Here is a 27,126-nt window from a genome sequence, read left to right on the forward strand (position 1 = left end):
AGGTAACTGCGTGTTGTTGTGGTGGAGGATAGTGTTATGTGTGAGTTGCAAGGATGTTGGGGACAGCACAAGCACCTAGGGCCGATTCATAGTCAGCACTTATACATAAGTGCAACCCTTAAGTAATAAGGGATCACTTATAATAAGTATTCACTTATATGAGTTTACATGTAATAGATAGCACTTAAAGAGCACACTCACTGATACAGTAAGTATCACTGGAGATGTGGCAATGCTGTATGTTATGCCCATGCTTCCTGGATCGTGTAGTTCTGGCTACCGAATAGTGGGATGATCAATTTTTTGTTTATCGGAGAACATCGCGCGACTGCGCGCGAAATTTTTTAGGTTTAAAGATCGTCTATATTGTATTTGGTTATCAGAATGGAAAACAAAACAGCGAGGTGAGACGGCACCTGCAAGAACATGCACATAATATAGAACAAGCAGACCGACACAGTTTCTTATCAGAATATGAATGACATGGGAAAAACTTGTTGTGGAATGTGCAAACAACGAAAATGCCCCGAGTCTATTTTTTACTTCTTAATATAATATGTTTATAGTTATCCAGGTACTCGAACCTATACGCATATTCATCCAAATGTACAATATCTATCCTTACAACGCTTTTAATGATTTGACAACAATATCCGTAGCCGTTACGTTGTAATACGCTAATTATTTCCCCAATAAAATGAAAATAGTATGTTTTGATGTGCGATACCATAATCTCAGAAACTTCTGATATAATCCGGCAAACGATTGGTTGATTGACCTGATATAATTAGCACAAATTAACGTTAAAATGAATGGTGGTAGTGCAACACGTTCATTTTTCTTATAACTCAGTATAGTTCTTTACTATTCCATAGGCCCACAGTCTTGATAACTTATCAACTTGTAACACGTTTCCAGTTAATTAAGCGAAATACCGGTAATGATGATGGTGATGTTAATAATAACAATAACCTGAAATTAAGAGGTGGCACACAATCTCAAAACAATATCTTCATTGAAATGAAATGGCGTATGGCTTTTAGTGCCGGGAGTGTCCGAGGACATGTTCGGCTCGCCAGATGCAGGTCTTTCGATTTGACACCCGTAGGTGACCTGCGCGTCGGGATGAATATGAAATGATGATGAAGACAACACCTACACCCAGTCCCGTGCCAGAGAAATTAACCAATGATGGTTAAAATTCCCGACCCTGCCGGGAATCGAACCCGGGAACTTGTGGCCAAAGGCCAGCACGCTAACCATTTAGCCATGGAGCAGGACAATATCTTCATTAATGGCGAGATGGTGAGTCCTCTAGAGGTTATGTTCACTCTCTCAATCAAAGGAACAAGAATATTCATAACTCTCACTTTACTAAAACGAAACCTTCTTTAAATTGTTGGTCTCATTACATATCGACAGGATTTTCCATCTCTACTGTGTGCACGGAAAGCATTCTGTGAATGAAATGCAACATATTCAGCAACATCAATATCTTCCATCTTGCTGCAACATAAGTGAGTCACTTAACCTTTTCCATCCCATGCCCGAATTAACTCGGATGTACTCATGTCACCTGTTGTCCCAAACACGAGTTAACTCGGAGTTTATGCAATGCGCTCTTCTTCACTTCCGAGTTAATTCTGTAGTTTTGTTGTTCATCGCATGCTCTGTTCAGACGACAGTCGATTCCTAAATCACCTTACCGTGTTTTCACAATAATGATGTGCCTTGCGTTTTTCTTTCATAGCTGTCTTTTGAGATGGGTGCGCAAAACAGTAAAGAAAGCATGAAGGAAGACTATATTTTAAACATTTTAGGGGATGATGATGAGTCTGACTTTTATGAGTATAGGGAAGATAATTTGCAGTGAAACAAGATGTAGACATTTAACACGCCATTGTCAAGTTCTGGCAGAAAAGCCAAGAGAAAACTATTGCTAATGTTGTAGTTTCATGACTGTTCAATAGCTGTGTAAGTATTTAAAGCCTATTTCAACCATTGTCGAAACATCCAGAAATATCAGGTATGGGGCATGAGTAAGGCTGAAAATAACTTGGGAGTGTAAAGGTTAAGTGAATGTGGGAGGTCCACTTATAGCAATAAGTGGGACACTTAAGTAGGTAATATGAAATGAAACCTTGCTTATAACGGCCACTTATTTATTAGTGTTGTCTATGAATTCGGCCCCCAGACCCCGGGCCACTGGAATTAACCAATGAAGATTAAAATCCCCGACCCAGCCGGGAATCGAACCCGGGACCCTCTGAACCGACAGCCAGTGCGCTGACCATTCAGCCAACGAGTCGGACGTTTACGTGCTGATGAGTCTGCTTACAATATTGGCGTAAGTCTGAACCCTCAAATACCGCCGGATTGAGCCGAGAAAGAATCCGCCAAGTTGCGCTCAGAAAGCTAGCGCTGTACCATCTGAGCCATTCAACCCGCCAATAGTGTATTTCAGGTGCTCTTGGTAGTCTCAACTTGCAACCTTACACCTTTATTCAATAAGGTTGCATTGGATGTATTATAGAAAACATCCACTCAAAGCCCAAAGCAGCACTTTTTCCTGACGCACTTGACAATAACACAATCTCCCTTCGGAACCACTAACAAGGTATGTGTAAAGTCGTCCTTGGCTGAAATCAAGGTGACCTCGAGTTTACCATTATGACGTAACGTTGCTTGGCACAGAGTGGGGAGAGTTAGCTTCTCTTCTGCTCGTGAGTGTGCCGGCACTGGAGCAGCGTTCCATCTACTTTCCTCGGTAAACTCCCTTCCGCACTTCAATGAACAAAATTGTACACCCATGACTCATTGTTACACTTCATGTATCTGAACAATAGTAGTACTGAGAGACTTGGAACATAATAATATTACTACTACTACTACTACTACTAATAATAATAATAATGGGCGCATGATTAGCTCGGCAGCTTTCGCCGGGCTGAGTGACTCAGACGGTTGATGCGTTGGCCTTCTAGCCCCAACTTGACAGGTTCGATCCTGGCTCAGTCCGGTGATATTGAAAGGTGCTCAAATACGCCAGCCTCGTGTCGGTAGATTTACTGGCACGTAAAAGACCTCCTACGGAATAAATTCCGGCACCTCGGCGTCCCCGAATACCGTAAAAGTAGTTAGTGGGACCTAAAACCAATAACATTACTTTATTATTCAGTGGCTTCCCACCCGTGAGGCTGAGGTTCGTATTCCGGTCGATCCTGGGTTGAGATTTTGATCTGCAAAACCACGTGGCATCATGAAGGGCATCCGGCCTTAAAGGTCCTACCAAAACCAAAATCACACTGGGTTGCTCCCATTGTTGTATGTGTTGAGAGAACACAAGGAAGTATTTTCATCGAAACCGGGCAAAACACATGTGTATGAACACTCATTTTCAGTGCTGGATAAAAGTATATTCGCTGGACCGAGATATCCGATACCACATAAGTATGCAAAAGCAGTAGACAATCAAATAGAAGCCATGTTAGAGGATGGTATTATTGGAGTTTCGAGTAGTGAGTGTGTCAATCCTTTATTGATCGTGCCTAAAGCTACAGGTCTTAGTTGTAGTAAGATTATTAGTGACAAGTATGTTCAGGAATTAGGCACGCCTATGAGGTTATTATCGGATAGCGGATCTCAATTTACATCGAAGAAGTGGAAGGCTGTGATGACAGAGTTAGGTATCACACATGTTTTTTCCCCAATTAGGAACCCACAAGGGAATATGTGTGAACGCACGATGAAGGAATTAGGTAGGATGTTTCGATCTTTAGTTCATGACAAGCACACTGCGTGGTTTGGTTCTTTAGCGTTGATTGAGAAATGGATAAACATGGTTCAGCATGATAATACGAAATTCACCCCATTAGAGGTTCATTTTGGCAGCAATCCAAGGAATGAGCTGACAAAAGTACTAGGTATTACACAGGAACCTCAGCGGGACTCTCAGATATATGTCAGATTAGCGAGAGAGAATTTGATTAAAGCGGCTGAGAAGCGTAGCAAACAGCAGAAACGTCAGGTGTTAGACGAATTTCAGGTAGGAGATTCTGTTTTGTTACGTGTTCCCATGCTCTCGTCCAGTGAAGAGAAGGTGACGAAGAAATTCTTTTTGTTGTATCAGGGTCCATTCCAGATTCATTGTCGGGTTGGTCCTTGTGCATACAGATTGAAAGATGGTAATCGTGTCATGTTGGGCACTTATAATATTCGTTCTCTGAGACGATATATTTCTGCGAATATAGAGTAATGTCTCCCGAGTGTTGTTTTGATAACATTAAATGTACTTGAGCTGGAAAACGTGAATTCATGTATAGGTTGTGAACCAAGACCTGACACCATTGTAGAAGCCATGAGTAACTTAACTGCAGAAGGAAATTAATATAATAATTTTCTAAGTAGTAATGTTTTTGCAATGAAAACAAGAAATTGCTTGCGGCCATCTAAGAGAGGTAAGCCACGTGTGATTACGTGTGTGTGTGGTGTATATATACTATAATCTGGAACTGCCGAACACTTTGATGGTGAAGTGCAAAGATAAGAGTTATTTACCTGTTGTTATGTTGTAAATATTATGAGTGTTGCTGACAAACGTTCGGAAGAAAATCGGCAGGAATTATTACTAATGTTATCTGGTATCGTTGAAACAGACACTCTACAGTGAAATACAAGATTTGATTATGTATGTTTCTTTATTAAGTGTTTGTAAGATGTAATGATGTGTATATCAGCCGTTTTGGTGTAGTGTGTTATTTTCATACATGTTATATCTGTAAATAACAGGAGGGCGTATGTAACCGTCCAGGCTTCTCCAGCCCTACTAATTTAATATAACATCATTTTACGCGATATCATTTGATATCAAGTTTATCCGCCATCGGCAATTATTCGTAATAGCATATGTATTCTACGTCAAGCATTTGTAAATAAGGTTTTTGCAATCATATTGCATATATTATAACATCATTTATTATTGATTATTATATTATGAAAGATAGGAATTTATTATGTATTGGATTTGGTTAATATGTTGAAATATAGTTGTTGTCATTTCATCTCATATTTGTGTATACGGAAACGGTTATTCTTGAGCGTGGAAAATTACATGACTCATGGGTTTAACTCATGAGCCAAGGCTAGTAAACAGCGACCCGCGCGCGAGGCTTGCAAGCTGGTCAGCTACATCATCGCCACGCCTACTGGACTTGTCAAGAAAGAAGAGAAGGGGAGTTGATAATTCAATCTTCGAATCAAATACTTCGTTGTATATGAGTTTTGAGATTTAACTGTTACCAAGAGTGGGGGTGAGCCCGGATATATAGAGATTCTCACCACGAGAAGCACATCCTAACTACAACTTCTGCTCTGAACTTCTACGTGTGAACATCTACTGTGAACGACGTTATTGATTTTTGAAACAGTGTGTGGTCTCTCCGAGACATAGTTATTTTGTACAATGTGTTGTCGCTTTGATACAGTACTCAGCTGCGGGAATGTTATCGGATCTGCGTGAGACGAAACAAGCTTACGGCTTGTGTTATATTCAGTAAATCTTCTGGACGAAGAACTATGTTTAGTTCAAGTCCATGGAATTTGGTACAAGTCTGTACCGTATAAACAGTATAGCTCAGTTGGATTGAGATTTCTACTAACATGGAAAAATTCATATCTCTGAATTTTCTCCTCATACGATCAACGCTGATCAGTTTTTACAAGTATAGGGCCAATGTCTAATTTAAAGACTAGGCAATTAGGGAGTGCTAGTCCAGATAGCCCGTACCATATCAGAGGAGGAAGGAAGGATGTCCATAGAGCAAATTCTACATCGAGAAGAAGAGAACGAGTAACCACGGAAACCAGATGACTTCAACGGAAGCTGCAATTGGTGAGCTTCAATTAGATAAAGCAAGCAATTAGTAAATTCAGTAAAGTAAATTCTAAATTCCTCCAATCTTTAAGGAACTTTTCCGATTCATCTCATTTTTTTGTATAATAAATTCATTTGTATTTTATATTGCGTTAATTTTCTTTCTTAAGCGATACTTAATGGTTAATTATTTAAAATCCTACCCCTGTGATTTAAGTATAAGTCTCTATGCTAGTAAACATAAATTTTGGTTTACAGTTTTGTTTAAAACTGTAACCCTGGCGCCCAAACATCACATAGAGAAATGGGAAACCATGGAAAGTTAATTGTTTCTATTTGCGTGGCAATTTGTGGGCAAGCCACATATAGTTCATTTGATATTCATGTGTCCCAAGGTAATAACTTTCATCTCCCCTAGTGTCTTGATGAGAAGAGCGAACAGTTACAATGTGTTGTGTTTTTATGCCTTTATGTACAGGTTAGTATTATAGTGTGTGTGATTTGTGTAATATATTGTTAAATTGCATGTACATTATAAGACATGGTCTGGCAGAATAGCAAGCTTCTTAGCCTGAGTCACGCCATCTAAATAAATAAATAAATAAATAAATAAATAAATAAATAAATAAATAAATAAATAAATAAATAATGTATGTACAACTCGTCCGCCTCTGCATTGTAGTGGTTAGTGTGATTAGCTGCCACCCCCAGAGGTCCGGGTTCGCTTCGATGAAAAGTGGTATGAGGGCTGGAACGGGGTCCACTCAGCGTCGGGAGGTCAAGTGAGTAGAGGGGGTTTCGATTCCCTCCTCAACCATCCTGGAAGTGGTTTCCGTGGTTTCCCATTTCTCCTCCAGGCAAATGCCGGGATGGTACCTAACATAAGGCCAAGGCCGCTTCCTTCCCTCTTCCTTGTCTATTCCTTCCAAACTTCCCATCCCCCCACAAGGCCCCTGTTCATCATAGCAGGTGAGGCCGCCTGGGCGTGGTACTGGTCATCCTCCCCAGTTTATCCCCCGACCCAGAGTATGAAGCTCCAGGACACTGCCCTTGAGGCGGTAGAGGTGGGATCCCTCGCTGAGTCCGAGGGTAGAACCGAACCTGGCGTGTAAACGGATTACGAACGAACGAATGTACAACTCACAATACAATTGCACATCGGTGAGGCGTCGCTAGTAAATGTTTTTCGCGGTGGGTAGGAGAACAGTGGAACAAACTGCTAGGTCAGTGAACCGAGTACAGTCCGGCTCCATGGCTAAATGGTTAGCGTGCTGGCCTTTGGTCACAGGAGTCCCGGGTTCGATTCCAGGCAGGGTCGGTAATTTTAACTATAATTAATTAATTTCGCTGGCACGGGAGCTGGGTGTATGTGTCATCTTCATTATCATTACATCCTCATCACGACGTGATACCACGTGACGGGAGTCACATCAGAAGACCTGCATCTGGCGAGCCGAACTTGTCCTCGGACACTCCCATCACTAAAAGCCATACGCCATTTAATTTTCATTACATGAGTCTCGCGTTACCGGCAGGTGAAGATGAATTATAGAGAAGAATTTGTTAGTGCTACAGACTACATAAGAATGAGAAAATATAAATACACGGGACGTTAGAGTATACTAGAGGGCGATGTTAGAGCGAAAGGAACTATAGTATCACCAAGACTGACCAATTAACTGAGCAGTCATAGATTCAGTGCGCTACAACAGAGCTGGATGGCAGAGCAATGGACGTAAACAAGCAGTAGTTCCTGGCAGAGCCGAGTGCAATAATATTTTAAACACGACATATGTACAGTATACAATTTCCGTAGGTAGGTACGTCCTCAGTTAACATAATAACCTAGGCGTCACTGAAGGAACGTACTAGAGAAATAAGAAGTGAGGTACTCGTAGTTTGCAATTGTTTTCCCACTAAGACAAGCGCAATGAAATTCCTCCGTCAACCGACTCTATGAGCGATAATTTTACAATATTCAAATCAAGGCTTCTTAGAGTGCAACCTTTTTCTTCTCTTGCTATTTGTTTTACGTTGCACCGACACAGACAGGTCTTATGGCGACGGTAAGAGAGAACTGGATGAGGACTGGGAAGGAAGTGACCGTATCATTAAAGGTACAGACACAACATTTGCCTGGTGAGGAAATGGACAGCATCTTGAGGGCTGCCAGCAGCAGCGTTCGAACTGCCTATGCCCCGAATGCAAACTCATAGCGACGTGATTCGAACCGCGCAGCCAATTCGTTTGGTATAGGGAAAGGTACAGTTGGCATTGCTCAAATTTCCGTCACTTTCATGTTGTTTAAGGTGTGATTACCCAGCTACCGCGGACCACATAAGAGAAACTGAAATTTTATGGACCCTTCCCCCTCTCAGAAAATGTGTTGCAAACTCGTTAAAATGAAGGCAGAATGATAATGCCGATGTCATCAAACACAGTCTAGTGTGAACAACGAAGCTACTTTTGATCAATTATCTGCATTTTTCCTCTTCTACTACTTTTCCCACACCTTGTGGGGTAGTGGGTGCGAACTGTGGCTCTGTTTTATGGCCGGATGCCCTTCCTGACGCCAACCCTATGTGGAGGGATGTAATCACTATTGTGCGTTTCTGAGGAAGAGGGGGGTGTTGGAACAAACAACCAGTCACCAAACCAAACCAAACCAAACCAAACCAAACCAAACCAAACCAAACCAAACCAAACCAAACCAAACCAAACCAAACCAAACCAAACCAAACCAAACCAAACCAAACCAAACCAAACCCCATGGCACTACAGCCCTTGAAGGGCTGCAGATTATGAGGTGTCGTTTTGTCAGCACGACGAATCCTCTCGGCCGTTATTCTTGGCTTTCGAGACCGGGGCCACTATCTCACCGTCAGATAGCTCCTCAGTTCTAATCACGTAGGCTGAGTGGACCTCGAACCATCCCTCAGGGCCAGGTAAAATTCCCTGACCTGGCCAGGAATCGAACCCGCGGCCTCCGGGTAAGAGACAGGCACGCTACCCCTACACCATGGGGCCGGCTAACAACCAGTCACACGCGATGAAAATCCCCGACCGGGTCGGGAATCTAACACGCGACCCTCTGAATCGAAGACCTCAACGATGATCATTCAGCTAAGGAGTCGGACAACAATTAGCTCTGCAGTGTAGGGCTTAATTTCTGATCATTTCAGTATTAGTCACTCTCAACTTTAAGTTTATTTCTTGATTTCAATTTCGTGATTTCAGACACATAAGGAAATTGTTTAAATTTGTTTAACGTCACACCGACGCAGATAGATCTTATGGCGACGATGGTATAGGAGTGGGAAAGAAGCGGCTGTTGCCTTAATTAAGGTGTGTATTAACCAATAGCAGTAAAAAAAAAAAAGGATATCCGCATTTGATACTAAACGTATTTCCTTCTTGGCTCATCTCACAGGAACAACCACTGCATTCATAGACAAAAAAGGCAATGTTCTTATTCTTCAGGAACAAATTTCAACTTTAAATATAAAGATGATAGTTCAAACTCTGGACATAACCTGAGATCACTGCCGCTCCCCCCCCCCCCCCCCCCCCCTATTAAGCCCATTTTCCACCGCTGTGGTTAGTGTAACAGTGCAGGCACAGAGCGCTAGCTCAGCATTGTTTCAACTTGCCACTCAGCACTGCCGTCTAATTATCCTCAATTACTGGGAAGAAGTAATCAGAATGTAGACCATGAGGGAGTCTTACCTCTTTGCTCTGTATAGGTACGATATTAGAACTTACTGTGAAGTGCTGGTAGGTCTGTTTCATTACTATAACTTAATGTATTTAGCTCATGGCTTTTAAAACAGGAAGTGTTCGAGACATATTCGGATCGCCTGGTGCAGGTCTTTCTATTTGACACCCGTGGGCGACCTGCGTGTCTAGCTGTGAGATTATGATAATAAGTTAGGGAGAGAGTGAAACCTTGTTACGGCACGTAGCCTACTGCCGTCGAATAACACCAATAGGTCTTCTTAAGGCTTAACGTATCCATCCGACGTGCGAATCACTATCAACAGCGTCATACGCTCTCACTCGATATAAACAAGCTCTATCTGTCAACGAACAGTCTCCTGTGGATGGACGCATATCTTCGCGAACATCTAACATGTGTTTCTAATAAATATTCATCTTGGCGAATCGTAGAGGCTGGGATCTGACAGAGGTCTGTTTTAAGACCTCTTCTCTTCTATGTTTATATAAAAGGTATCACAGCTGCTGACACCACTTATACCCGGACGATGTACAATTATACTTGCACTGTGAACCGGAAGGACTCTAAAACAACAGACACTTTCAACGAAGTAAAATAAATTTGTAACTGGAGTGACCTCCAAAATTCTCAAGCAATCGTAATTTCGCACCGGAAAATTCGCTCCAAAATCAATAATAATGTGTCTCTTTCAAAATTTTACCTGCGTGAGTCGGTCAATGCACTTAATGATGACAAGAAATAGTGGCAATGGTTCCTGTTTCGAAGAATAATAGAAGAAGAAAAAGAGTTTGGTACTGGCCAGTAAGACATGCGTATTACTTACACAGATTACTGTCGGCTGGAGTAATGTGAAGATCTCCTTTTGGTGACTTAATTTTATTGTTTTTTCAATAAAATCTGTATTCTGGCGCTCTTCCCACACCTGTAGGGTCGCGGGTGCGAACTGTCACACACATGTAGATTTGGCCCTGTTTTAAAGCCGGATGCCCTTTCTGACGCAAACCCTATATGGAGGGATGTAATCACTATTGCGTATTTCTGTGGTGATTGGTAGTGTGGTGTGTTGTCTGAATATGAAGAGAAGAGCGTCGGAACTTATCCCCGAGCCAGAAGAATTAATCAATCACGATTAAATCCCCGATTCGGCCTGGAATAGAACCCGGGACCTCCTGAACCGAAGGCCTAAATGCTGACCATTCATCCAAGGAGTTGGACTTCAATAAAATGTGTATTATATTCACATAACTTTTGAATAGTATATTTATATTTTAATCTAGAACAGTCAAGTTTGTAAAATCGGAATGGTCTACTTTTATGCTTAAAAATAATAGTTTTTAACACACCTGTTAGAGTAGTTTCTAAAATTTCCTTTTACGAATAAAGCTATAACTTCTACTTAGAACATAATTAGCGCAAGTCCCACTCCTCCCTCAATAATTTACAGCTAACGACGCCGGTGATGTTCAGCACAGTAATAACAACTCTCAAAGGCCACACTTCCTTAGGTGGGACTTGACAAACCCCAATATGTTACTGAATTCTGAACGATACATTTACAGCATGTTTGAAAATGAAATGCACGGATACTTTCAGATATTCATTAAGAATCTTCTTAGTGATTTTTACCATTGTAAAACCGAAAAAATCCTGAAAATATTCTCAGTGTTTTTGCAGTTTTCCCCAGTAATAAATGAAGATGACAGTCACTACTGGTCAAGTAAAACTAACAATGTGGATAATTAGGTAATAATATATCGTTACAGGGTTCTTCAAACTTGAATGTTTATTCATTGCAATCGAAACAAGAGGTACAACCCGATGTTCACTGCATATCGGTCGCTGGCAAGACGAACACATGAGTTTTACCTTCCGATCATTTGTACGGGGACAGAAGGAGCACCTCTGCTTATGACCTAGTGCCTCAAGTGATGGGAAGTTTGGATCAACCTTCAAAATATCACTGACTGATAACGGAAGAAACGTCGCTAGTGTGGTATATCTGGGCGTTCTTTTAGGAAAGGTTCAATCAGTCCTATACCCGGATTCTTTAAACACTTTCTTGGACTGTTGTAACTCTTCAGGGTATGCCACGTTGATAAGCCGGCATTGATGCTAGATTGATAGAGCATTATCAAACTCAACAAAATATATAAACTCAACCAGAAGAGTCACGCTGGTGTCCGACCAGCCCAGCATTTGATTGATCTCCCTACGATGGAGCTGCCGGTTAGCCCTTGTCTGCACAGTGCTATCAACTTAATTTATGTAGAAGGGTAAGGACATGACTCCCCTATTACCCAATTCGTTATGAAAACAAAATTCGCCAGTGTCTGAGAACAGTTTGACCGTTGTGGTGTAATAGTGATAATAGCATATGGCCTCCTGAGAGGCCTGAGGCAGGTCTTACTGTCGTTCACGGTCTGTAGGTGACCTGTACCTCTATGAGGGTGGGGCCCAGTGTGAGATGAATTCTAATGTTGAAGAAGGTACAAACACTCCCCGAACCGTCCGGGAGTCGAACTCGGGACCCCTTGGTTCCGGTTGCAGCTCGTTCCACTGTGTTGTCATTACGCTGAGATAACATCTTGGCGTAAAGGTTAACGTGTGAGCGGTACCATTTAGCCACGGTGGCGGACAAATTTTTATCCTCATCCCGAGGTGGTGCAACTGATTTTTTTCGGGTACACCCGTAATTGAGGTAACCTGTATGTATCGATTTAACCACCTGCCAATCATAAATTTCTGATAGAACCGTGAATCGAACCCAGGACTCCGAGGATGACAGTTAACAGTGCTAATAACCATTCCACTACGGAGGTTGTACTTTAACGAAAACAAGCATGATATAAAGATGCTAAATTTTGATCGTGATGGACCCACACCAGTTAAACGGAAGAAATGCATTCCTGCCTGTTTTACCTACATACAGATTTTATTTTATCCTCAGCTTCTGCTTGGCAACTGTGATATTCCCCAGGGTGTGTCACGTGCTAGGAGAGAGAGAGGGATGCCCTTTGGTTGTCAGCCAAAACAAGTGGCCGCCCCATCCCGGTTCGGTTCCGGTCGCAGCTCGTTCCACTGTGTTGTCATTACGCTGAGTTAACATCTTGGCGTAAAGGTTAACGTGTGAGCGGTACAAAACATAGCGGAACTGCTGGGAAAAGAGAGGCTTGCACACCAGAATTAGAACAGCCTGGAGGAAGTGGAAGTCAGGCGACAAGATTCCGGTAAACCGAAAAGGACTGCTATTCCACGTGGCCTTCATTTCTCACTATGTTTATACCTCGCTTGCCTATGTTCCAGCACATTACTGGGATATATTCACCGCACGAGTTATTGTTAATATCCTACGTCCACGTCAACGCATAAAGAGGACTTTTAAGGTAAAATTTACTGTCGCAACCGAGGGAGATAGCTGCACAGTACGGGTCGTGAAGCTGTGATATTGCATTCAGGACATGGTGGATTCGAACCCAACCATTGGCAACCCGGAAATGGCAAACAGTAACTGAGATACGCGGTGGCTAACAAAAAACTCACGTGAACAGAAATACTAACTCACATCTTCAAACGCTGAAACGAGAATACGGTAAAAGAAAATTAAATTGCACAAGCGGTGAACTAATAGTACATGCATATTAACAAAAGTATTAAAAAATGAAGGTTTGAGTATTAGAAGGGAAATGAGTTTAAAATGTTTCCTTATGTATTTTTTCAGTAAAATACGCCGATTTGTTTTACAGTTAAACTTCTAAGCCTTTGAAATACAAATTCTTGGTTTTCAACATTATCTCTTGTGCAAGATTACAAGGGTACTGACTGTAAATAATACCAGTACATCATCTAAAGTGACATATCTCTAAAACCAAATGGAATTTGTACCAGCGAACACGAAACTGGCTTCTGGAATGATTTCTTTGCAGAAAAGGAAAGCACGAAGAATGGGGAGTACACAGTCACAGATAAAGACCAAAGGGAAGACGTTGACTCAATGGAAACATTGGACATTTAAGAGCTAGAAACCTATATTAGTTATATTAGCACCGGGCGAGTTGGCCCTCCTGTTAGGGGCGCACAGCTGTGAGCTTGCATCCGGGAGATAGTGAGTTCGAACCCCACTGTCAGCAGCCCCGAAGATGGTTTTCCCGTGGTTTCCCATTTTCACACCAGGCAAATTCTGGGGGAGTACACTAAGGCCATCCTTCCCAATCCTAGTCATTTCCCATCTTCCCACCGCCGAAAACATTCTTTTAAACCACCAGTAATAACGAAATTTTAGGCCTATATACTGTAAGTTTATAGATCTAGAAAGATGTCCAATAACTTCGTTGAATGTATTTATTTGATGAGAGAAAGTAGACTCCTGTAATATCAAGAGCGGTATACGAATGTATGCCAGTAGCCTAGAAGTAGGCCTACTTTGATTGTAACATGCTGATTGTTCACTTGTAAGTAACGGTGTGCCAGAGCGGGACTGAGGAGGGTGAACTATTGTTGTTATGACTTATGTATGATGTACTCTGATTCAAAAATTTAGTGGTCTTTTACAGGCGAGCTTTTATATCGCGACATACATACAACTTCATTATGGACTACCGACTAGGGTCGCGTGGCTGTGAACTTGCAATCGGGAGATAATGGGTTCGATCCCCGCTGTCAGCAGTCCTAAAATGGTTGTCCTAGATTTCCCATTTTCATAACCGTGCAAGTGCTGGGATCGTGCCTTAAGCAAGGCCATTCGCACTCCTAGTACTTTGCTATCCCATCGTCGCCATATGACCTATCTAAATGGCAAAAAATTCATTAAAGACTGCTTTGCCTCAGTGTTCAGTGTGCAAGCCTCTGTGCATTAACTGTGCGTCTCCACAATTCTTTGTTTTCTGCTAGCTCTGTGGTCCCGTTTAGCTTAGTTCCACACCTCCCGGCATTAAATCTTTAAAGTGAAGCTAACTCCTCTGATGCTAGGTAACTTATCCTCCTCCATTCACCTTACATGAGCCCGCCACTGAAGCCGATTTATACGTACACCTTTATCTATTGAGTTCTTTCCTACTTCAGCCTTTTATCTCCTCATTCCGATTACTCTCTTGTCATTGTTTCCACCTGCTTGTACCAGCAATCATTCTCACTATTTCCATGTCCGTTACTTTCAACTTATGAATAAGATAACCTGAGTCCACAGAGCTTCACCCCAACCCCCCGTACAGTAACATCGGTCTGAAATCAGAACAATTTCTTCCCGCAAGACAATTCTTTCTCACAGAATACTGTCGATTACAACTGCCAGCTCATTGTATTAGCACTGTAGCGCCTTGGTTAAATTTCGCTTAGTATACTACCATCCTGAGAGAACACACATCCCAAATACTTGAAATATTTACACATATTTCACTTTAGTATTCCCTACTTGGCCTTCAGTCCTTAAGGTTTCTTTCCTACAGACATCACTTTAGTCTTGAAAATGTTAATTTTCATATCATACTACATCTCCTTTCCAACTGCAAGATATTAGATTGCAGGCTTTCAGCACAGTCTGCCATTAAAACCAGGGCATCAACACACGCTAAAATTCTTTCGTAATAATATTTGTCGGTTTGATGTCCCAATAACTATTACTTTCTCGGTTTACAGAGACGCAGGTGCCGGGATTCTGACCGACAGATGTTCATTTACGTGCTTGAATATCTACACAGACGAGGTTGGCGTATTTCAGTATCATCGAACACCATTGGACTGAGAGAGGGCAGGCATCGCCAGCTAGGGTTCAGTAGGCTAGCACCTTCGACTCAGCTTAGCCGATATTCATAGCTCTTGTTATACTCTTTAATACGTATTTGTCAGTTACATACTTTGTCAATAAACTTGCGTAGTTCTATTATACCGCCTCTGTGGTGTAGTGGTTAGTGTGATTATCTGCCACCTCCGGAGGCCCGGGTTCGATTCCCGGCTCTGCCACGAAATTTGAAAAGTGGTACGGGGGCTCTAACGGGGTCCACTCAGCCTTAGGAGGTCAACTGAGTAGAGGTGGGTTCGATTCCCACCTCAGCCATCCTGGAAGTGGTTTTCCGTGGTTTCCCACTTCTCCAGGCAAATGCCGGGATGGAACCTAACTTAAGGCCATGGCCGCTTCATTCCCTCTTCCTTGTCTATTCCTTCCAATCTTCCCATCCTCCCGCAAGGCCCCCGTTCAGCACAGCAAGTGAGGCCGCCTGGGCGAGGTACTGGGCATCCTCCCCAGTTGTATAACCCGACCCAATGTCTCACGCACCAGCACACTGCCCTTGATGCGATAGAGGAGGGATCCCTCGCTGAGTCCGAGGGCAAAGCCAACCCTGGAGGCTAAACAGACTAAGAAAGAAAGAAAGAAAGAAAGAAAGAAAGAAAGAAAGAAAGTTCTATTATGTTAGCCCATCGCCATACGATTATTTTTCTTATGTGTCTATTTCCAGTGTATGAAAACCGGAAATGCTTAAATGCGTATTTTGGTCAGCGATATTCGGAATTACCTTAAATTCTTACCTTTAATTGAAATATTTTAGTATCGTGATAGACATTCTGCAAGAGTAGAATTCATTCTCGAATTCCGACAGAGGGCCACGTATTCAACTGTCTTGTCTTAGAAACGTGAAGGTTGCTCAACTTGTTATCACATTTCTCTGAGACTCCATAATCTCCACTATCTATGACAAACAAATTGACTAAATTCTTTCCCTGACCCCGCGATGATAAGACACCTTGTTAGTAGCACATGTTCCACGAACAATATTACACGCTTTAGAAGCAGCGTGGATATTTGAGAAATGGTAATAGGATAATGGCTACTGAACACAGCAGTTCTGTCTGTGATCAATCAATCAATCAATCAATCAATCAATCAATCAATCAATCAATCAATCAATCAATCAATCAATCAATCAATCAATCAATCAATCAATCAATCAATCAATCAATCAATCAATACTGATCTGCATTTAGGGCAGTCGCCCACGTGGCAGATTCCCTATCTGTTGTTTAGCTAGTTTCTTCTTATATAAATTGCTAATAATTTGGAAATTTACTGAACATTTCCCTTGGTAAATTATTCCAGTCATCCAGTCAATTACTCCCATTCCGTCCGCTTCCGTAGAGTAACGGTTAGTGTTATTAGCTGCCGTCCTCGGGGGCTCGGGTTCGATTCCCGGTACTGTCAGAAATTTGAGAATGGCAGGAGGGCTGGTGTGTGGTTGATATGGTACATGCAGCTCACCTCCATTGGGAGTGTGTCTGAGAAGGGCTGCACCACCTCGGGATGAGGACACGAGTTTACTTTACTCCCATTCCGATAAACGAATATTTGCCCCAATTTGTCCTCTTGAATCCCAATTTTATCTTCATATTGTGATCTTTCCTACTTTTAAAGTTTAATAATGGCATTTCATGCCATTTCTTCACTGACAGCTCGGAACATACCATTTAGTCGAGCAGCTCGTCTCCTTTCTCCCAAGTCTTCCCAGCAGAAACTTTGCAACATTTTCGTAATGCTATTCTTTGTCGGAAATCACCCAGAACAAATCGTGCTGCTTTTCTTTTGATTTTTTTGCTTTTCTCGAATCAAGTTTTCCTGGTGGGGGTCCCATACACTGGAACCATACTCTGTTCTTTTTATTTTAGACTTTTTTCTGATACATTTTTCTAATTTTTCTAATTCTTCCTTTGTGTTTCATGAAATTTCTGTTTTTAAGGACGACACACACACCCAGTCCCCGGGCCAGTGGAAATAACCAACTAAGGTTAAAATCCCCGACCCGGCCCGGAATAGAACCCGGGGCCCCTTGAACCAAAGGCAAGCACGCTAACCATTTAGCCATGGAGCCGGACAATTGGTGTCTTACCAGAGACTTGTATGCAATCTCCTTTACATCCTTACTACAGCACCTAAACACCCTCATAACCATGCACAGAGATCTGTACCCTATATTTACAGTTCCGTTTATGTGATTACCCAAATGAAGTTCTAGGTACTTACAGTGATCACCATCAACAATGTAATTAAAATTGAAAAGACTTTTAACCCCGTTTATCATCATACCATTGCTTTGTATCCATCTCACAACTTTGTCGAGGTCTCTTTTCAGTTGCTCACAGTCTTGTAACATATTCACTACTCTATACGGTATACTTTTGCATCCATCTCTTGGTACAGGCCGAAGAAAAGCGTAGCTTCCACCGAAGTCCATGGCTGTGACAATATGGAAGCTGCTGGGGTGTTGGTGGTGTTGAGTAATGACATTCGAAACACCACTAGTGCGTCTGATTGTTATGAAATTTGTTGTCCATAAGTTTAATTGTGCTGCAATAACACTTTCTGGCCTAGTGAGGAAAGCATTGCCAAACTTCCTCACTCCTCATCTTGCCTAGTACGCCTCATTTTGGTGCTGCCATTGGTGTTTGTGGTTTTCCTATAACTGCATAACCTTTGGTGGTGCTATTTGAGGATCCTACCAGCCTCTGGGCTGAAGACCTAACAGATATACAGTATAAAACTTATAAATTGTATCCGTTTTAAATATATGGTAACACCTGTACCAGTCACTGAACCGGAATGAGTTAAGAAAGTGACACACATCGTTTAGGACAGTTAGTAGCGATCGTTGACATTTAAAATCGTTCTAAAAATTCTAAAAACATACTTCGACTGGTAAAGTTTAGATAAACCTCTGTGTGTTAACTAGCAAAGAAAATTTCCTAGACTTGGGCATTTAAACATTTTCGGGCGATCTCTTGATGAGCCATGATGTGTACAGTGGAGGCTTCCTCGCGCCGCGTGTATTGAACAAATGAAATTAAATGAAACTGTGAAATTATTATAATAATTTCGTCTGGCTTTTGCTAGCCTGGTGCAGCCCTTAAAGTCAGACCCTGCAACGAAGGTGGATGATATCTCCAACGTACGGGAAACAGCGTGTAATTGTTGTGTATGGTATGTGGGTTTCAGGACTCTTAGGGATATCACAAATACCCAGCCCCCGAGTTGGGGATTCAACCATTTAAAGTTCATATCGCTGAGCCAATCGGAAATCGAACCCAAGGTCTTCTGAACCGAAAGCCACTACACTGACGATTCAGGCGAAATTATTATAATGGCGTGTGGCCTCCCAAGATGCCTGGTACTGTGGCTTCCTAATAGGAACTGCAGCGCCGTTTCCCTGGAGGTGAAAATGGGAAAACACAGAAAACTATGCTCAGGACAGCCGACGGTAAGGTTCGAACCCACGCGTCCCCCGAATATAGACCTTTGGCCCCATAGATGTAGCGCGATAACACGCGTGGTTGTCCGGCGCCGCGCTGTAGGGGGGCAACGCGTCCACCTCTCACCCGGCGGCCCCGGGTTCGATTCCCGGCTGGGTGAGGGGTTTTTGATTGCAAAGATTAATATACCTGGCCTGGGAACTGGGTGTTTGTGATGTCCTTAATCTTTCTTTCCTCACACACAACATTCCACACTACCGCCATTCCAGTTACACGCAGGTTCATAAAATATGGTGCCAGTAAGGGCAAAAGATCCACATGAGTCGACGCACGGTCACTCCTCTCAGTTATAATAATAATAATAATAATAATAATAATAATAATAATAATAATAATAATAATAGTCTAATAATAATATTAATAATACAAGGAAGAAGAAGTAGAAGTGTAGCGGGTTTCGCGCTTGCAACCTTGGGTATGCGGCTCCACCCGATCAGCTTAAGGAATCAGAAACGGTGACTGTAGGGGGAAATTGTTGTATGTCCGGCGCTCCCTTCTCGCTCCGTCAGCCAGCTGCAAGCGCGCCTGTGTATCATTCTGCTAGCTTCGACGCGCAGCCCTCAGTGCGCGTGCCTGACCATCGAGTGTACTATAAATAGGAGCTCCCTGCCTGCTCAATTGCCCACTTCCCCGGTGTCCAGCTCCAGAATACACCCTACGTCGAGCACGGAGGCTACTCCTCTTGAAAATGTGCTTCGACCAGGTGGACTGAATTTCTGGCAGTACGAGGTTTCACCTCTGGTCACCGCTCCCTTACCTGTTTCCGCTGCCCGTGTACCGTAATTCTTTTACAAGCCATTTTCATTCCCTAATTTACGCAAGCTCCCTTAGTTTCGCTAGGTGGAATTTCTTCAATCAATTGAACTTGCTTTTTAGGAATTCAGGCACTTCAACAAACAAGGACTCTCAAGGACATTTATGTTAGTGTGCCAGATAGTTTTCGACTATCAACGTGTCAATTCACAAAGACTATCTTTTCAAGATAGAAGTGTATATAAAGACTGCAAACCTGTACATATTGTATAAAGACAAACTTTTCTCAAGATTCAATATTCCTTTTTGCTTCAAAATAATTTTCAGTTATTTGTGTAAATATCATAAAGTGAAGCAATAAAAGTTGTGTTTTGTAAATTTCAACTTTGGTTACAACAGAAATTAACTTTAATGTCATATGATTCTGCTAAGCCGGCCACATGGTAGCGTGCCTGCCTCTTACGCGGAAGCCCTGGGTTCGATTCTCATATAGCGCTGAAGTGTGACTGGCACCTTGCCACTTCAGCCACGCTCGCCAACCAGGGCTTAGCTCTTACTCTAGTTCGCATTAGCGGTTTATGGATTATAAAGCACGCAATAAACAGAATGTTTGTGGAATAATCCCTCCGTCTTGGTGTGAGGGGAGCATATAGTATTTTTTTTCTATGTAAGTCTGCTTCATTTTACGTTGTTGACATACTAAAGTAGCAAACAGAGCAATATCTGTTTTAAGGGCTATCATTGTTAGATGGGTTGCATATCCTCATGAATTATAAGGGGCTGGGGGACTACCCAGTATATATCGAACTAGCTGATGTACCCGTGCTTCGCTACGGAATTCTACATTGTATACAGAATTCTATTAGATATAGTGTACACGTCGTGTGTAAGATTTTATTAAATTGCGTAGCTCGTAGCGTTACCCCAGAAACACGACGGGGAAGTCGCTATATGTAGACCGGTTTAGAGAATTTCAAATGTAATGGCAGGCCCCCTTGCCTACTGCCAGTCAAAATCGAGTTGGGCAGTTTTTATTATAAAGGCAGACACCACTCTCCACCCGCCTTTTTTTACATTATCTTAAACACTGTAACTGTGGTATTGCTAAAGTCTTGAAGGATCTGCCAATGGACAAAAAAGCAACATGATAAAAATATTTACGCTGTAAAGTGGCTTTTAGTGCGTGCCTGCATAAGTAGAAATTGAAATGAAAAATTATTAATGATTAATAGTAATGTTTTATTATTGGGATATACCGGTATATGAGATAATTGTCCTGCGTATAGACATCGAGTAAATTGGGTCCCTAAAGAACAGTTTGTTTCCAGACATATCACTAAAATTTGTGACAACTACTCGGAGATTGTTAAGAATCAGGAAGTCTGTGAATGAGCGAGAGATAAAACGATCTCTGTTATGAAAATGAAAATCCACAGCCTGTTTCCAGTCATTTGACTGGGTCAGGAATGGACTGAATGAAGCCCCATCTAGCGGCAAGGATAGGAATTGTGCCGGCTGCCGAAGCCTGTCGCACTCCTCTGGGGCAATTATTAATGGCTGACAAATGAAATGAAATGATATTGGAGAGTGTTGCTGGAATGAAAGATGACAGGGAAAACCGGAGTATCCGGAGAAAAAACTGTCCCGTCTCCACTTTGTCCAGCACAAATCTCACATGGAGTGACCGGGATTTGAACCACGGAATACAGAGATGAGAGGCCGAAGCGCTGCCGTCTGAGCCACGGAGGCTATCTCTGTTGTATTATATTATATTATATTATATTATATTATATTATATTATATTATATTATATTATATTATATTATATTATATTAAAGCAGTAACTTGCAGTGAACCTCCATGCTATGATAGCTGACCGAGTGGGTTTTTATTTCTGTTTCGTCATTTGTTCAATCTATTCATGTTCCTTGCCAATCACAGGCATTCAAAATAAGATAGACTCACACGCAGTGCCCTTGTACTGTCCTCAAATTGAAACGGAGTTAGTTGTATATTATGGTTTTACTGGGAAACGTAAAGAAAAGCCGACAGTGTGAGTGGGCGCCGTAAATCACACATGCACGTATGTAGCGGTTCTTGGATTAAATGCTACAGCTTCCGCCATATTGTGGCTTATTTTATAGGCTCAAAATAAGGACATCAAACTCAAAACCTTGAAAGGATGCGTCAAAACAGAAACATCATTTTCTCGGAAATTATTATAATTATCATATAGTTACCGGGAAGGTCCATTGATGGTAACCGCTGCAGAAGATGTAGTGAGACTGAAACATTACCTCACGTCTTGGGTTCCTGTGCCTTCGGTGAAGCTCTTCGAAACACTAGACATCACAACATCAAGTCATCCATAGCACAGACGCTCCGTGAGAAAGGATTTCAAGTGCATGAGGAAGTCCGTGGCATTGGAGTAAATGGCAGCACGAGAAGGATAGATACGATCGCAATTAAAGGGAAGAAAGTATATATATTATACCCCACAGTAAGGTTTGAAATACACTCCGACCAACCAGAGGAAACGGACCGAGAAAAGAAGTCTATCTACCTGCCTACAGTGCCGTATTATTATAAGAATAAATACGAACTGGACGATATAGAAGTGAGGGGTCTCATAATCGGTGCGAGAGGGACAGTCCCTAAGAAGACGATAGAACTGATGAATACCTTTAACATCAGTACCAAGGAGTTCATAGACTGGGGGCTGAAAGCGCTCAGGTTCTCTTTCTATATTCAGACACCACTTATATTTCCCAGACTGAGACATAATTTACTTATACATTTATTTTTATTTTTGAATTAAATTGTTTGTGTATTCTTTATCTTTGGCAGCCTCCGAGTGGAGGAAGATTTTGAAAATAAAACATATTTATTTTCTGGCAAATCTAATTTTAAGTACACTTGCTTTGCTCTAATGTTTAGTAGGATTAACTGTTCAGGAAACTTATTCACTTATAAGGGTCCCAGAAGTATATTATCCTATGACTTGTTTCACATTTTATAACCATGCAGGACCCCCTTAAGATACACTGTAATGGTAAGTAGCCCATGTGTTAACGAAATGTTCCAGTTATATGCTTCGCAAATTTTAGCACTGTCCGTCAAGTAGTTTTTACATGAAAGAAACCAAGACACGAGACCAAAGATAAAGCATGCGCCCAAACACAGCACATCATTTTCTCAATAACTATCACTGATACGAAGAAAATTCATACACACATTTTTTCTCGGAAATCGAATTTCAGGTATACTTGGTGCACTCCATTGTTGGGTATTCAATTTTAAGGGTTGCAACGTACGCTTTCCTCTGACTATCCTTCCACTTAAAATATAGCGTGATAGTAAGTAGCCTGTTTATTAACCAAAGGTATTAGCTATGAGCTTACCAAATTTGAGCGCAATCAGTCAAGTACTTTTTAAAAATTTAATTTCTTGTGGCTGTTTCTAGCCGGGTGCCGGCCTTGTATGGCATACCCTCCAATGAGGGTGGGCGGCATCTGTCATTTGCAGGTAACTGCGTGTTATTGCGATGGAGGATAGTGCTATGTGTGGTGTGTGAGTTGCAGGGATGTTGGGGAAAGCGCAAACACCCAGTCCCCGACCGAAAGGGAATTAACCATTTAAGATTAAAATCCCCGACCCCGCCGGAAATCGAACACGGGACCCTCTGGACAAAAGACTAGCACGACAAACATTTAGCCATGGAGCCGGACAGTTTCTTAAGTGAAAAAACACAGGCAGGCAAACATCCAAACTTTAAGAATAATTACTGCTGCCATTTTCTTTCTGAAATCACGGTTCTCGCGGGAACCCTTTGATATTCCGCGATTATACATAGCCTATGTTACCTGTAATGATATTATCTTTCAAGCGGTTAAAAAAAAATTCAAAATCTATCCGGTAGTTTCTGAGATATTCCGTTGCATATATAAACAAACTCACAGTCTCTCTTTATAGTATAGACTAGCAGATGTACCCGCGCTTCGCTACGGAATTCTACATTGTGTACAGAATTCTAGGTGAAGTAGTGCATACGTGTGGGTAAGATTGTATTAAACTGCATAGCTCTTTACTTTTCTATAGTACCAATAACATGGGTGCTTAAAAATTAAATTTCAGGCGTCTCTCCCTAAACTACCATATCATCAAGGGCGAATAAAATTATTTATAGCCTAGACTGTAGTTCCTTATTCCCCGATTTTACATACCGATTTTCATTAAATTCTATATACCCATTTTCTAGTTGCTTGGACTTGGCAACAACCATTCATATTAATTAATATCTCTGTTATTATAGCCGTTACGATAAAAATGTATAAGACATAAATTATCGGAAATTTAATTCTCTATAACTTTTGTATTTATCGATGTTATCATTATTAACATAAATATTGGAGAATTAAATTTTAGGTCTTCGCCTAAAGTACCATTTCACTCAGTGTGAATAAAATTATTTATGTCGTAGATTGTAGTGACTCACTGCCCGACTACACATACCGATCTTCATTAAATTCTCTTTCATTTTCTCGTAATGCACGGACAGACAGACAGACAGACAGACAGACAGACAGACAGACAGACAGACAGACAGACAGACAGACAGACAGACAGACAGATAGAAATGAAGGAAAATTAAAACGTGCATTTTCTTGTTGCTGTGGACATGACCGATACAGAAATACCATTCATTTTAAATTCTGTGAAATGTACAGACGAAACTCTTATTTTATATGTATACAATATATGCGTGAAAGTTTACTCAATACCTTTGGTTATCTCTCCGGTCAGTTGGATTACTTTAGCGCTGTACAAAACTACCTCGGCGGACAGTGCCGGATTAAGGTGTTCGGGGGCCCTGGGCTATTTAAAAATGTGGGGCCCCTTCTTCGTAACATCACATAAGACTAGCATACTGAAGTCGTTATAGAACTACTTCCACTTAAATTGATGAATAGGGAAGTGCTGAAATAGACTACAATTTTTCTTTATTTTTCATATTTTACATTTGTCTCATCATCACTATCAAATCGACATCCAAAACAGAATTTAACGTTTTTTGGCATCACTAGGATATTTTCTATCCATTTTACAAGAACATTACAGTCGTAACTTACGAATGGCTCAATCATTAGAGGTGAACTGGAAGTTCTCTTCCTGATACAAAGATATAGTATAGCATGCGCATTCCACCGTGCTTCCGCTGTCCCCTCCCACTAACTTCCTAGACATCTTCCCCCCTTCCACCTCTGTCCGTACTCGCAAGCTGCCAGATTTAAATTTTCGTCAACAATAACCTTTACAATAATTACAGTGCGTAAGTAGCGAGGATTCGTGTCTTCAAACGGTAATTGATTCTAGCAGTGATGAAATACTAACGCGGACAGCTGATAAGAAGGAAGGGAGAGTGCGTGTTCGATATTTTCCGAGTGTAAATATTCATATAGGTGGAGCAGCAGGCCTTTTTTATACAATTTTAGGTTCGACCAAAGGCCGGGGCCCCTTGACACGTGGGGCCCGGGGCTGCAGCCCCTTTACCCCCCCCCCCCTTTAATACCGCCCTCGCAGAAGATTCAGCCACCATGGTCTACCGATGTTGGGATAACAAATAATGGATAGTACCCATTTCAACCAACAGATGGCAGCACTCATCTTGTTATATTTATTTTTGAGGGTCAGACCGTTTTTGCACACATATCGTGAGATAACTATTTTCTTCTTCCGCATTTTTGCGGGTGTGAGCTGTGTCGCACATGTAGAATTACTCACGATTTACGCCCGGATGCCCTTCCTGACGCCAAACCCTATGTGAAGGGACGTATTCACTACAGCGTGTCTCTATGTTGCGTGGTTTTGTGGCTGTTGTGTAAGGAGATATATAATGACATAAACATATGAATCCAGTCTCCGAGCCGGAAGAATTAACCGTACACGTTTAAAATCCCCGGACTGGCTGGGAATCGAATCTGGGACCCTCTGAAATCGAAGGCTGCAACGTTGACTATTGAACGAAGGGGCTAGACCCTTGAGTTAAGTGTATGTATGTTGAGTCATCAGCGCGGCATCTACTTGAATCCCCAATAGTTCTACCATCAGCTGTCATAGATTAACTAGGCGACACTGAAAAGGCTTACTAGTGAAATGAGGGGTGAAGTTGTTTCTCGTTGCTTTCCTCGCTGAGCCAGAATGTGCTTTTGCATATACAGTAAGTCTGCCAAGCCTAGTGAAATGCATGCACCAACCCACCTTACGATCAACACTTGACACCATTCATAACAGGGGCTGGCCTCATAACAACAGTGTTACCAGTAAAGTACCTCAGGCCGGGCTGAGTGACTCAGGCTGTTGACGCGTTAGCCTTCTCACTCAACGTGGCAGACTCGATCCTGGCTCGGTCCGGTGGTATTTGCAGGTGCTCAAATACGTCAACCTCGTGTCGGTAGATTTACTGGCACGTAAAAGAACTCCTGTTCGACTAAATTCCGTCACCTCGACGTCTCCGAAAACCGTAAAAGTAGTTAGTGGACGTAAAGCCATTATTATTATTATTATTAATATTATTATTATTATTATTTATTATTTATTATTATTATTATTATTATTATTATTATTATTATTATTATTATTATTATTATTATTATTATAAGTACCTCAGTCCCATGTTGTCAAGGATGAGGCTGAGAGAGATAAATGAAAGTAAAAGCTTGACCTAAGCTACACCAGATGACGCAATGCCCCGTGAATACTGTATCTCACCAGAGATGGCTCTGGGTAAGAATTAACTGTACTGGAGGAGTATATTGTACGTACCTTAACTTTGTCGTCACGGCGTGCAAGTCCAACCACTTGCATGCCACTTTTGACGAGTGAACTAGCAGTTGCTGCTCCTATGCCAGAACTGGCACCTGTTACTAATGCCACTCTCCCAGACCAACGCTCCATGGCTACTGAAGAATGACTGGCTTGCGAGTTGCCTAGCATAAACAACCAGGGGTGCCCACGCTGCAAACCAAGGTCACCGTACACTCAAGGCAAGATAAAAAGTTGTCTACTCATGCAGTTCTACCGGTTATAAAGGCAGATGAAAGATCTCAATTCACTCATAAATATAACACATCTGGCTGTATGACAAACTGGCTTAGTACTAGCGTACTTCATGAGGAAAGCAAACCGAGGTCATCTGGCACTACGAGATAAAATCTTTATCGCTTAACATATCCAACAGGTTTTATTGATAGATATATCATGTGGTACTGAATTCCCTTCCCATTGCTTTGACTGTGGCTTTCGTACTTGTCACAGTCCGAATATTGAAAATGATACAGAGCTTCAGTTTTGTAGCAATCAGCGGAGAGCTCCTTTATGGAGAGACTGTTGACACGTAAGAGAATAGTGAATAATACATTATTTTATCATCATAAACAGTATAGGCGTATACGGTAACTTGAATACGTACATACCGAGC

The 27,126-nt window shown here is 41.7% G+C and overlaps 1 protein-coding gene across 2 annotated transcripts in view; it reads right to left on the reverse strand.

The window, feature by feature from the left end:
- The window catches only part of LOC136874043 (farnesol dehydrogenase), a 75,060-nt gene extending 48,334 nt beyond the window's left edge, over positions 1 to 26,726 (reverse strand). The window contains exon 1 of one of the 2 annotated variants that reach the window (XM_067147541.2): positions 26,472 to 26,726. In XM_067147541.2, coding sequence (XP_067003642.2) covers positions 26,472 to 26,642 — 171 coding nt within the window. In that variant the 5' untranslated portion in view covers positions 26,643 to 26,726. The remainder of the gene's footprint in view (positions 1 to 26,471) is intronic. The other variant, XM_067147542.2, reaches the window with a different exon arrangement.
- Positions 26,727 to 27,126: the final 400 nt, after the last annotated feature.

Source organism: Anabrus simplex, chromosome 5 (assembly GCF_040414725.1).
Source record: "Anabrus simplex isolate iqAnaSimp1 chromosome 5, ASM4041472v1, whole genome shotgun sequence".
Lineage (NCBI taxonomy): Eukaryota > Metazoa > Arthropoda > Insecta > Orthoptera > Tettigoniidae > Anabrus > Anabrus simplex.